This window comes from Lactuca sativa, chromosome 9, assembly GCF_002870075.4.
Source record: "Lactuca sativa cultivar Salinas chromosome 9, Lsat_Salinas_v11, whole genome shotgun sequence".
Taxonomy (NCBI): domain Eukaryota; kingdom Viridiplantae; phylum Streptophyta; class Magnoliopsida; order Asterales; family Asteraceae; genus Lactuca; species Lactuca sativa.
The window spans coordinates 213,480,805-213,495,810 of NC_056631.2; the positions used below are offsets into that span (position 1 = coordinate 213,480,805).

General features: G+C 34.8%; 1 protein-coding gene across 1 annotated transcript; it reads left to right on the plus strand.

Annotated features, from left to right (window-relative positions):
- The first annotated feature begins 8,839 nt into the window (after positions 1-8,839).
- LOC111899029 (L-type lectin-domain containing receptor kinase IX.1) lies at positions 8,840-11,144 on the plus strand. The gene has a single exon (XM_023894911.2). The coding sequence runs from the start codon at positions 8,981-8,983 to the stop codon at positions 11,000-11,002; it is 2,022 nt and encodes a 673-aa protein (XP_023750679.1). The 5' UTR covers positions 8,840-8,980; the 3' UTR covers positions 11,003-11,144.
- The last annotated feature ends 3,862 nt before the right edge of the window (positions 11,145-15,006 follow it).

Here is a 15,006-nt window from a genome sequence, read left to right on the forward strand (position 1 = left end):
AACCACATGACATGATTTTGAGCAAAGTCCTAGTGCAAATGTTTTTGAACTAGATAATATGATTGTATTCCATATGTTGATGCAATTGGATTAATCCTATGTGTCATGGTTATGCATGAAGACCACATAAGTCGTATGCTTAGAGCATGCCGAATGATACCAGTATAATCCGAGAACAAGTCATTGTGTGACTTATAGGAACATTCTAAAGTACTTGCAAAAACTAGAGAAATAATCCTAATATGCGAAATATTTGAAAGAAAGCTATGTTTAAAATTGTTACACATGTGCTAAATTTTCAAATAGATTGAGATGACTCTCAATCACGATCGGGCGTGTCCTCATTATGAATGAAGAGGTAGTTACATGGATAGTGGTTCCATGTAAATTTTAATTACAGTTACACATCAGAGTTAAAGTACATTGTGGTTTGAAGAACCATGTAAATATGCTTAATGTATAGTTCATTGTGACTATAAGTAATCCCTTTACGCAAGTGTTGGTATCTAAGTCATATGTAAGCATCTAATTCATTCTCAATAGTTTTTCTTTATACCTGAGTTATATATAAAACCGAAAATGATCGTATTCACAAAGTTTAAGCAAATCAAGTTTGTCAAATCTACTTAACAAAGCCTCTAAATTAGCTAAAGCATGAAAGTCAAGCTGGTGCTATAGGGCATTGTTGATATAAGTAGATGTATTTTATTGAAATTTAGTATATGGATATTGGAACAATAAAAACAACACATACTGTAATAAGTTGAGATATTGGATATGAGTTATTCATTGAATAATTGTTGTGTTCTATATTAGCATGTTTAAATCCTTGAATAACTAGGTTATTCTAAATGTCCATAGTCGTTCATAGTTGTGGAAACATCTATGAAGTAAGACTAATATGAATGGATTGGTGGATTCTCATGGAGATGAAAATAGCAAGAGTTGCTACCAACTTCATAGATACTTGATTAGGAGAATAAGTATTGGACTTGACACGCATCAAAACCACTTTATGGATCGTAGTCAAGAGTGATGTTTTGATCAAGGTTGTATCTTTGTATTCTTAGATCTGAGATACATATTTTGGACTTAAAAGTGTAGGAATTGTTGTGCTTTAACATGGTTTAATATTGTTTCGTAAAAGGCAGTCATAAGGTCCATCGTTAGGTATGACATGAACTACATTGATGGGCATATGTAGTCGAGATGGGATTTGTCCCTCTTATTCGTTGAGAGCTAGACATCTAAGGCCTTAGTTAAAGTTGAACAGTAAATGAGATTGATGACAATCCATATCTCATGTTCCACATGATATTTGAGACAAAGGAATAATTGATACCACACCTTTAGTAACAATTGTAGCTTAGAGCTCCTGGAATTGGTTGTTGATGAGATGACACCCTACATATGTTGTTAGGGGTAATAGCCCGTTGCTAGACGTTAGCTACTGTCTATGTCAGTCTATAATGAATCTTGTGCAAGTGGGAGATTGTTGAATCTATATGCCCAAGAATCATTATGGAGTGATATTGGTAATAATATATAATCCTATAGGGTCACACATTTATCAAGTTGACACATTTTATATATTTATTATTAATGTGATTATTAATAAATAATATCGATTCTTGTATTTTAATTAGGGAATAATTATTGTTTTATGAAAATAATAATTGTAAGAGAGTATAACTAGTTATTATTTCATATGGTATGAATTAATAAGTCATGCACAATATTTTAGACTAGTTAGATTCTTTTTTCTTTTACCTAAAGACAAAGTTTATATTTTATAAACTTCAAGTTTATAAAAAATAAAGAATCATTCTCTTTTCAAGAGGTATGGCCTAAAATATTAAAATATAGGGGTTGCTTTTCAACTTCCATGCTTTGTCTCCTATGCTTCTAAAGACTACCATTACTTTAGATAATTTTAATGGTTAGACCTTACTTTGCATGGACTATATAAGAGATGCATGAGGCTTGCATTTTTGAAGTGTGAAACACTTATTCTTCTTCTCTTTTGCTCTCGAAAATCCCTGAGTTTTTCTACTCTCCCTGAAACATCCAAAAAATACGACCCGAAAATTTCATTTTTAAATATAACAAAGATCATAAAACTGAGTATCACATAATAAAATCATACGTAGCGTATCTCAAAACCATAATAAAATACTGTGAGAAAAACTGGGTCACAACTGTATCAAAACATATCGAAGAAACCGAATCAACTCCCAGGACAAAAACTGAAGCTGTGGTGTGTGCATGCCATCATCCCGAGCTCTTCCCTTTACTTGCGGAAGCACCTGAAACCAAAACTAAATCTGTAAGCACGAAGCTTAGTGAGCTCCCCCAAATTACCACATACCATACAAACATATAACAACTACTGGGCCTTGCCCACTGCATCGGACCGAAGTCCGGAAACTGCATCGGACCAAAGTCCATAACTAACCAGGGCCTTACCCTCTGCATCGGACCGAAGTTCAGAAACTGCATCGGACCGAAGTCCGGAACTAACCAGGGCCTTGCCCTCTGCATCGGACTGAAGTCCGAAACTACTGAGGCCTTGCCTCCTGCATCGGACCGAAATCCGGAACTAACTGCATCGGACCGAAGTCTGGAACTGACTGCATCGGACAGAAGTCCGGAACTACTGAACATAGCATAGTATAACATATCAACTAACTCAACAAAACATACTACATACTGCTTCGGGCCATAACCCGGAACACATAACACACAAACCTGTCTTAGCCACGAAGGCATCAAACATACTAACTACTGCATCGGACTGAGGTCCGGAAACTACTGCTATCTAATTGGGCCGGCATTGAGGCCTTAGACCCGTTCCTGCTAGAAGGAAACTCACCTCGTGAACTGGCTGCTGAGTGTAAGGCTCTGGAAGCTATCTGCTGCTGCTCCGGGATCTCCCCGTCTACAATTCCACAAACACACTCAATCAAATACTAATAACTTCTTTGGGGTAAAATGACTCTTTTACCCCTGGCTAAAGTCAACTCTCTCGGTCAACGTCAACTTACAGTTGACCTGACTCGCCGAGTTGGGCCGTCAACTCGCCGAGTCCCTACTCTCACTTCTCAACCCTGCTCGCTGCTACTCGTCGAGTATGGCATCAACTCGACGAGTTCCCTTTCGATTCTAGAACTCAGGCTATCTGCATCCGACTCGCCGAGTTGTTCTTGAATCTATGAAGATTGCCTTGGACTCGCCGAGTTGTATGAACAACTCGTCGAGTCCCTTCATTACTGAGTCTGACCTCCGGCTCACTGAGTCCATTCTACTACTCACTGGTCCTCACTCGGAATCACTCAAAAGGGGAAAAATCGGGGACTCGCGGCTCGACTCGCTGAGTCCGAAGAACGACTTGCCGAGTCGCATGCATGCAGTTACTAAAAACTCGATTCTGCTTGAATCCAGCGCATATAACTTGTAGATCTGGGCTTCTTATGCTCGATTAACACGTAAAGATTCTATCTTTACGTGCCCATAAGCATCCATGAAGATTAAAAGGCTCAAAAGGCATAGTAAGGCTAGATCTAGGGTTCTCATGCAAGACAACTTCGAAAAAGGCAATAGATCCGGGCTCTAAAACTCCTAAATGAGCAGATTTGGGGATATCTCGACCCAACAAGGCATCCATACAACTAATAAGCTTGGAAAATACATTAAACTAGCCTTAGAGGTTGTAACGCCCGTACATCAGGGCTAATCAATTTAGAGACGATAGGCGTCAAAAATGACTTTTTGATGGAAGATTGTCTAGAAGGATTAATCTTAACTAAGTTGTAGTATATGTCACAAGGTTTCCGTGCATATAAAGAACGCCAAAATCCGAGTTATAACGAAGAAGTTATGACCTGTCGAAGTTTCGCGACAGAACCGGCACGACACAGCGCAACGTAAAAAGTGAATCTAAGTTAGAGCGGTACTTAGCCTTAGCAATCTAAACGAGGATCGAAGGTCTCATTGTTCGTATCGAAGCGATAAAAAGTTAGGCGAGAACGGACGTCAAACGAAGAAGTTATGAATTTATAACGAAGTTTTTCTGTCGCGGCCTATTAAAAATAAATAATAAAAATAATGTCGAAATTAGCCGACGGAGTCTAAACGAAAGTTGTAGATCGTAGTCTCACCTACGCGTGGATATAAAGAACGTCGAAAACGGAGTTCGTATGAAGAAGATATGAATTTCCGAAGTTTATTAATTATTTTGGAATTAAATTAAATCATTAAATCGGAAGCATTATCCGAAGGACTCACCGGTCTGATCCGAGGTACGTGCCGCGTACTCGTGTACGCCCCGCATACTCCGAAGTGTCGACATTCGCAGAAAGTGGCTTCGAATGACGAACGCCATGACGCATTCGGACCAGTACGCCCCGCGTACTCCGAGGCTCCAGCCTCCTATAAATAGGATGCGAGGGCAGCCGAGTTCTTTTGCTATTTTCTCTCTTCTCTCTCCCGTTTTGCATCAATTTGCGTGCTAGAAATACCCCGAAGCCCCGATATCATACTCGAGCCCCGAGGCAAGTCCCGAGATCCCGAAGATCCCGAGAAGTGCGGTTCCCGAGCCGAAGCTCTGTCCGCGAGAAGTTCGATTTTTGAGGAGATCTTCCAGATCTGCTGAGGATTACTACCTCTGCAAGTCGTAGTGCTGTCCGATCATCTTCTGATCAAGTGAGTGTATACTACCTTTCATAAACACGATAATAATACAAGTATGGTTCGAGTGTATTAAATATAAAGTTGTTTATATGTGTGAGTGTATACTACCTTTCATAAACACGATAATAATACAAGTATGGTTCGAGTGTATTAAATATAAAGTTGTTTATATGTGTGAGTGTATACTACCTTTCATAAACACGATAATAATACAAGTATGGTTCGAGTGTATTAAATATAAAGTTGTTTATATGTGTGAGTGTATACTACCTTTCATAAACACGATAATAATACAAGTATGGTTCGAGTGTATTAAGTATATTGATGTTTATAGGTGTGAGTGTGTAGTTACTTTCTTCTAACACATAAATATGAAGTATTTGTTATAAAATACGTGCTATGTGTTTATATATTGTTGTTTATTTGAAATGAGTATGGAATGAATGTTTTTATATAGTTTTTAAATGAGTTAAACTGTATATGTATTCCATATCTACAAATATGTTGGGTAGAACATGGGTAGATGAGATAGTTGGTATATGATAAAATGGTGATGTATGAAGGATGATTAAGAATGATATTGGCAGATGCACCAACTAGAGAATGTCATAATGCTAGCAGATGCGCTCAAGCATAGTATTGGTAGATGCACCAAAGAGAAAGTGACATAATACTAGTAGATGCACTTAAGTATAGTATTGGTAGATGAAACTAAAGAGCATGCCATAATGCTAGCAGATGCGCTTGAGAATAATATTGGTAGATGCACCAAGTAGTGAATGTCGTGATCTTGGCAGATGCACCAAATAGAGATTGTCATAACAATAGCAGATGCGCTTATAGGATAATCTTGGCAGATGCGCTTATAGGATAATCTTGGCAGATGCGCTTATAAGATAATGTCGGCAGATGCGCCTAAAAGAGAATGTCATAAACCTGGCAGTCGCGCCTCATAATAGGGATGAGTAATTGAATTCCTAGGGTAATCCTTAGGAATGAAGGAATGAAGGAATGAAGGAATGACGAGTAGTTTAATTCCTAGGAATGAAGGAATGAAGGAATGAAGGATAATCTTGGCAGATGCGCTTAGGTCAATCCTTAGGAATGAAGGAATGACGAGTAGTTGAATTCCTAGGGTAAAATCCTAAGAAACATAATAGGGATGAGTAATTGAGCTGGTTGTTTGATGGTTGAATATAATAATTGTATTATTGTGGGTTGAAAACCCTATATGCTCACCAGGCTCCCAAGCCTGACCCACTCAGTTTTCTTTGCATTACAGGTAATGGCACAAGAGTATAAGTTGATGGACTTGACGAGAGATTTTGGATTATAGGCCATTAGTTATGAATAACTGTTGTAAGGTCTATTTATTATTGTTTATGCTTTTGGTCTGTATCGGAACATGACATCCCGAGGTTTTATTATTTAATGAAAATACATTCTCTTTGAGAAACGTTTTGATAAATGGTTATCATACTTTATTTTGGGAACAAATTCCGCAACCGTTTTCTTTAAAACGATCACTCTGATTTATAAAACAAAGCATAAACAAATCGGTCTTTTCTGGCCGTGAAAATGGGGATGTCACAGAGGTGTTCTAATGGAGATTTTAAGCATAAAACATAATAATTCCGAGACACACCTCAATGATCTCTGACTTGGCCTTGGATCTCTGCTCTACACTTCCTCTTTTGGGTCCTTTCTTCTTTCTCCTCTTCAATCCTTCAAGAATCCACACAAAAACACTTTAATCACACAAGGAATGATTTAGGGTTTCTCACAAGCTCTCTGAGGGTGAAGGAGGCGAGTTGGGGCACATAACATTGCTTAAATAGTGAGCAAACCCGGGGATTTAGGGTTTCTTCCTGGCAGGCGGACTCGCCGAGTCCCGAATATGGACTCGTCGAGTTGCCGATTTACATGTGCTTGAAATCCCGTCTCTACTCGACGAGTCGGGCTATAGACTCGCCGAGTCTCTCATTAAAACTTCTAAATAAATAACATGGAAACAACATACCATAGACGGGTCGTTACACTCCCTCCTCTCTTTATTTTGAAGTTAGTTTGATGGTTTAGAAGCTCTATTGAGTTGTATCCTTTAGTACTTATTTGAGGTAAGCACTTAAAGGCTTTAGATACTCAAGAATACAAGAAGGAACTAGCATTCCAAGTGCCTTACTCTTGATGGTGGATACTTGTAGAGAAATCATATTCTTTGATTTTTGCTATCTTCATCAACACCCCAAAATCAAGTGAGTTCAAAGATTTCAAATGTTATCTCTAAAACATCCTATAGTTGTTTTTTTATTTCACTCTAACCTCTATAAATGGATCCATGATGGTTTGGTTTTGTTATGAACTAAAAATAAACTTGTTATTTCTAAAGTCTTCCGTTGCCGGTTTTTGTGAAAAAACAAACTTTTATTTCGTATCAAAAACCAACATTTTTTCTACATCATCTATCACTTTTTCCTGTATATTATCAACAACTTCCTCTTTTTCTTCATCGAACCATTTCTGCATGTTAGTATTACCAAAATTGTCTACGTACAATAGGAGTTCAACACCACATTCAAAAGCAATTGCTATATATTCAGCATAATCCATCTCATTCCTAATCAAGGTTAAACCTTTTGGAAAATTAATATCAGGTTGACAGTAATAGAGCTTCTCATATTTTTCTTTAGTGAACTTTTCGATGAACGCACAACACTCATCCTTTTTCCATGCTTGCGAAATCAATGCTCACTGATTAATCCCGTCGGCGAAGATTCTTTGGTAGTGCAAATCCAAACCGATGTATACAACAACCATGTTTGAGGTTTGAGGAGAAGAAACAAAGGGTTTAGTCGAAGAGATGGAACTAGGTAAACAGTGTTCGTCGATGAATCTATTCTTAAACCATAAAAAACACACTACAAATGTTATGTGACATTAATAAATGAGGTGACAATCAACAAATGACACAATCAACACCTTATGTAGTGTCGTTAAATGAGGTGACAAAATTATGACCGACTTACCCCTTCAAAACTGAAAATATTACTTAATCGATCCGACAAATACTAGTTCGTTCCCTCATAAAGACACAAAATTAATTTAGGGACTTAAAGGACCAACTCTAGAAAGTTCATAGGTTACTTATGTCATTTCTTTTAAAAAAAATTAATGACTAAATATCCTCCTTAATAAATGAATGTTTTTTTGCCACATGTCAATCTCTCATGAGTTTTGACACTTATCATTTTGTGGTATTTTTGAAGTAAATATTATCCATTTATCAATTTTTGGTTTGTTACAATTTTTAAAATTAAAGTCATATACTTATATATGTAAAGTATTAAATATCATATATATATATATATATATATATATATATATATATATATATATATAAACGTATATACGTTTATTTACAATTTGCAATAAATACGTTTATTCCATTCTTATTTTAAAACTAGGGGTGAGACTCATGTATTACATGGGTTTATTTAAAAAATAATAAATATGAAATTTTAACAATTTAAAAAATTTGAATTTATAAGAAAAATGAGAATTTTTTTTGAATTATTAAAATTAATGAGGCTTTAATATATTGAATACATTACATATATACACTATTTTTAATAAATACCTTCCATGTATATCACCTTACATATTAAATGTGAAATTTTAATTTAATAAAATGACAAGTAAAAAATAAAAAATTTAAAAATTCTACAAAATGCCATGTATCCAAATGAATGAGAAGATGACATATGACAAAAAAACTTTTATTTATTAGAATAGATTGTACATTAAAAAATATTTTCTATTTACACTTTAATTTAATGTTTAATTATTTTTTAAATCAGTCCGTATAATACACGGGTGTCACACCTAATATACGATTACAAAAAATATTTCATATACTTTCAAGTCATTCAAATCATTAACGGTATATATAATATATACGCATGACAAATGCATAGATCTATGTATATATATAATATGTGTCACATGTCTTCATCGATGTTCAAACAAGAATGTCTCATATAATAATAATATAACATGTGATACAATTCACACTAAAGAAAGATGTGGAGCATGTGACAATGCCCCCCGTCATATAGTCTAAAAATGTGACAAAGACTTATCTACTTAATTGCTGTCCTCATAACCAGAGATGACCCAGAGATGACTAAGAGTAAAACAGCGTAAAGATGATGTAAATAGTGATTTTTAGATAGCCCTAACTGTCTAGAAGAAGATCCTAATTTGCAAGTGTCTGTACCAAAATTCCCAAATCATGGTCATCTCATTCTCATCATACTTCCTTCTTCTCTTCTTCATCCCTTACGCAGCTTCAATCACCTTTAATTTGACAAAAATCGTTCAACAAAACCAGTACAGGGACATAAACACAACAGGTTCTGCATACATCACCAATGACGGAATCCAGGTGACCCCAAACGAGATCGATTCAAATCGGAATCAGACAGCAGGACGAGCGACATACGTCAAACCACTTCATCTCTGGGATAATACCACTGGTGAGTTAGCAAGCTTCACTACTGATTTCTCCTTCGTCATCGATTCAAGATCGTTCCCAGATTACGGTGATGGGCTCACATTTTTTCTGACCGAGGAAAATTCAGTGATAATAAATGGTTCGTCGATGGGGCTTCCCATCGATGGCTATACAAATACCACCTTCAATCCATTTGTTGCAGTGGAGTTCGATACATTTCCAAACTCGCTCTGGGATCCGAAAAACTCCAGCGGTAATTTCGTAGGCACTCATGTCGGTATCGACATTAACTCACTTGCTTCTGTTGCGTCTCAGAAATGGCAACACGGTATACGTACTGGGAATGTCTCTCATGCTTGGATTGCTTATGATTCTGTTTCCAAAAATCTAAGTGTTTCCGTAACTGGTTTTAGAAATAACACTATTGTAATTCAGTCAATTAATCACGTAATCGATCTCAGGAGTGTGTTGCCTGAGTGGGTTGCGTTTGGGTTTTCTGCTGCAACCGGAGCTTTCTTCGAGAAAAACATGGTGATTTCTTGGGCTTTCAATAGTTCCGAATTAAAGAGTCATGAAAACAACCCCTCGCCAGATACTGTGAAGAAAAAGAAAAGCACAGGACTTGTGGTGAAATTAATCATTGGATTATCTGTTTCGATTACATTTACAGCTGCGATTGTGATCGCTATTTGTGTGTGGAAGAAGAAGACGATGAACAAAAGAAGGGAAGAGGAAGCAGGATTTCATATTGGGATGAACAGTGAATTCGAAATGGGAACAGGGCCAAGAAGATTCTCTTACAGACAATTAGCTCGGTCAACCAATGGGTTTTCAGAAAACAAGAAACTTGGTGAGGGAGGATTCGGTGGTGTTTACAAAGGTTTCTTGAAAGAATTAAACATGAATGTTGCAGTCAAAAGGGTTTCCAAGACTTCAAAACAAGGGATCAAAGAATATGCTTCAGAAGTCATGATCATAAGCAAATTGAGACACAGAAATCTTGTTCAACTAACAGGTTGGTGTCACGAAAAAGGCGAATTACTTCTTGTTTATGAGTACATGGAGAACGGAAGCTTAGATATGCATCTCTTCAATGGAAAAAGCTTGTTGACATGGGGAACAAGGTATAGAATTGCTACTGGATTAGCTTCTGCTTTGTTATATCTACATGAAGAATGGGAGCAATGTGTTTTGCATAGAGATATCAAATCGAGTAACGTAATGTTAGATTCAAATTTCAATGCAAAGCTTGGTGATTTTGGGTTAGCTAAGTTGGTTGACCATGATAAAGGCGCACATACAACTACATTGGCTGGAACCAGGGGTTACATGGCTCCTGAATATGCAGTAAATGGTAGGGCAAGCAAAGAATCTGATGTGTTTAGCTTTGGTGTTGTGTTATTGGAAATAACTTGTGGGAGAAAGCCGATTTTGCACAAACTTCAAGAAAATGAAATGCAATTAGTAGAATGGGTTTGGGACAAATATGGGAGTGGGACCCTACTAGAAGTAGTGGACCCACATTTAGGTTTAGATTATGATGAAGAAGAGATTAAGCGGTTGATGATCATTGGGCTATGGTGTGTGCACCCTGACTCAAGTCATAGGCCATCGATGAGGCAAGTTATTCAAGTACTCAACTTTGAAGCTTCATTGCCCATACTACCCTCAAAGATGCCTGTGGCCACTTACTTGTTTTCAGACTTTTCTTCCGTGTCTTCTTCGTTATATGGTGATACTACTTATTCCTCCATTAATTACCCATCGTCAAGTAATGCATCTAATGTGGGTCGTTTATGAATACAAAAAGTGTAGTTGATAGTTTGTATTGATTCCACATTTGTATCATGGTTTAAGGGTGAGCACGGTTTGGATTAGTTAGTTTGTTTCGGTTCCATTTTTGTATAAAACCAATAAACAAATTGTAAGATTTCATTCGTTAGCCCCAAGTGTACATATTCGGTTTTTTTTAAGTTTCATCTTTGTGGTTTGGTTTTATTTTCGGTTTTTCATCTTTCAGTTTCATAAAGAAATAAAAATATTGATTGAATAAGTGAACTTGTTGACATCAAAATCCATTAAGGCATACAAAAGAGATTAGTTGAATTTCGTAATATATGATAGCAATGAAAATTAGAACCATCTTAAAATTTTGGTTATGTAACAAACTAATAGGTTATGATCACGACGTCGTAATAGCATACAACTAGATTCAATTTTGTTTTCGGTACAAAAAACTGAACTAATCCAAAGATTTTGGATTCTCTAGAAATGAAAAACCTAACTATCGGTTTCTCAACCGGTTACTATTTTTGATTTTTTTTTTTTTGTATTAAATTATAGTGTTGAGTTGTGGATTATGATTGCTTTTTGACCTTGTTGCCTCTAATACGATTTGGAGGCTATTTGGGAAGATGTTAATATAAAGTTGGCCTCCAAAAGTTGATATCCATAAGGCGGATTCTAGATGGTAATCATTATATTCGAAATGGTGGTTTGGTTTGTCTTAGGAAGTTCTAAGAAATGAAAAAGTCGTGGGACTTTTTACCAAAGAACGTCGAAGGAGTGTCACACCTTCTGGAATGGTCTGACCATTGGTTGTTTATGGGTTATGAAACATTAGTGAGACTGTTCACCAAATAACGTCGGAGGAATATCATGCTTTCTAGAAGTCCATGTTATCTCCCTGATCATTAAATGGCACTTCTAGATTGCTAATAATTTAAATACATATCAAAATAATATATTAGGCTTAGGAAGCCTATCTAGTGAGGGAAAAGGGGGGGGGGGGGTGTTAGATAATCATAGACACTATATAAAAGAAAAAGTTTATATATAATTTCATAACACATTCCATACTCATAAGCTTAATAAAAAATGCTTAAAACTCACATTTGAGGGAAAAAGTTGCAAAAGGACTAGTACATTGTTATAAACACCTAGCTTAAATAAACATCATAAAATAAACAAGAGTTTATAAAATGTATTGTATTATTCGGAATGTAGTTCCAGAAGGTACGTGAGCTTGGATCATATAATGAATTACATTGAGTGCATGAAAGTATGTTTCTAGCATTAAAGTGTGTTTAAAGTTGGAAAGATGTTTAAATCAAAGGTTCTAGCAAATGCTTGATATACATATACTTTGTATCAAAAACTATGTGTCTTACTAAACATTTTTGTCTTACATATTTTATTTTTAGTGACATGTATTCCAGGTCTACATCTAAAGAAATAGACTAATAGAGGACCTTAAGGGTGATTGGAAATACTTTTTGAAATATATTATTGACCCGTTGACTTTTTCAAAAGGCCAATAAATTTAACAAAATATTTCGATATAAGAAAAAGTGTTTTTGAATAACTTTTATGAATGCTTAAAAAGTAGGTTTTGATAAGTAAGAGGAATTTTGAATAGTTTTTGTCATTTTAAAACTAAAATGACCTATATACCCTCAAAACACACTTATAATGCTTGCTTGTTCACATAAGACACAACACACAAATCTCTCTCTCTCTCTCTCTCATACTTTTAACATTTACCATAGTTGCTGCGAAGGCTTCTCCAATCTCCAACATCGAATACCCTCCATCTCTCCAAACCACCGTTGTAGGCGCCGACTACTGTTACTTTCCCCATAGAAAACTTTAATTTGAGAGAGAGAGAGAGAGAGAGAGAGAGAGAGAAGTAGAGAGAATATTTCTCATTCCTAGACATGACTTTTGTGATAGCCATAAGGATGGATATTTAGGGGATGAACATATAGAGAAGCATAAGATATTAAATTTGAATTTTAACGTGTAGTACATTTTGATGTTTCTTGGTGGATAGTGAGGATAGTTGTAACCTTCATTTCAAATTATGTAGGGTATGTTTAATGGTTCACGTGTTACCTAGCATAAGATGTTTGACAACCACTAACTCTTTAAGTAGGATTTGTTCTAACTCTTATAACATGCTTCTTGTAACCATCATCCTTTATAAAACCAAGGGCGAATAATGTAAAAGATAAATGCGAAAAGATGACTTTGGGAATTTGGTATAAGAGTTCAAAAAATCCATTGCATCATTTACACTACACTATTGTTATATAAATTCATTTTTTTTTTATTACAATGTTTAAGCTTTAAATGTAATATCTTATTTAAAGAGTTTTATGATAGTTATAGATGAAACGGGTTGTTTTTCAATATAAAATTTTGTGTTCATTTACATATCTATTTTTGAGATGTCAAATCCACGAGTGCCTCATTAATCGGGCTTTTCGAGATAACATACTATTTGACTAGTGCCAATGTGATATGTAAGCAAATTGGTGTAAGACATGAGAGAGATAAGAGTAATTACTTGAAAATTTGAGAATATTACTTTGAGTTTGGCATAGATGAGAGTTTGGCATAGATGAGACTTTATAATTATTACTTTGGTCTGTGCATTAGTTGTTAATTACCCTCATATACTTTTGAATAACTATCTATTTTAAAATTTTATATTTCAATAGATGGGGAAAGATTTCCGTAATCTAAAAAAATGATGTTTTAAATTCCTCTTTCAAAATAACTTACACGATGGGTGTTTCAATTTGATACAAAACACAAGTTTAAACGAACTATGTACTTAGAATCTCCCTATACTAATAAAAGAGTAGTTTTTTTGTCATGTGTCACCATGTTAGGCATTGTAATAAATATTATGACACTTGTCAATCTATTGGCACTTGTAATTAATATCATGACATTTATCAATCTATTAATTCTCCATTTCAAATTTCAAATTTCAAAATTTAAATCACATTTTAATTACATTAAATTAATAATATTAGAATAAAAATAAAATAAAATTTATACAAATTATAATAAAATAAAATTTATACAAATTATAAGATGATATATTTTACGTATTTATTTGAATCAACGATTAATAATTTTGAGTCTTTACTTAGAAAGTTTAATTAATTTTCTAACTGTGGTTCCCACGGGTTATAAACTAGTAATTCTTATACTTAACCACAATGCTTAGCGTATGATTTGAAAGTGTCTAGTAGCATGCCTTGAGGTCTCTAAACCTAGCATTTCCTACTAGTATACCATGTGCTTTATGATCTAGAAATTTTGAGTTTTATATATGTTCAACTCTTAATTATGTAAAGAAACTGTGGTGAGTCCAAAAAGCAATATGCTTCAACAAGATGAGCAACATGCTAGTGTAACACTTACTCTTAGGGACAATATTCTAGTTTAGGAGAACATCAAAATCCAATATAAACTAAACATTCTCATGGGAATTCCATCAATGATAAAGAGAATTCTTTTCCATCAAGATGATAAAATGCTTCATTTAATGACTCAACACGAAGAGGATGCTAAAAGAGTGATATAAAGGAGATGACCAATGTTGAATGATGTTAGTAATGAAATCCATACCAAAAACTGAAAAAAAAAATGAATTGTTATGAAAGCTCAACGTTCAAGTTTTTGGTTTTAGAAATATCGATTGCTTTGTTTAGTTTGGTTTTTATTATTATTATTATTATTATATATATATATATATATATATATATATATATATATATATATATATATATATATATATAGAGAGAGAGAGAGAGAGAGCTAGGTTCAAATGTTTTTAGCAACTATTGTGTGTCTAAATGCACCAATGAGAATTCAAGAAATAATAAATAATTAAATAAATCATTAAAGGGTATTTTGGACCTTTTGTACTTTTATTTAAGGAAATTATTTAATTTAAATCATTCAATTAAGGAATTAAACTAAATATATTTGACCTAGACATGCTTGCG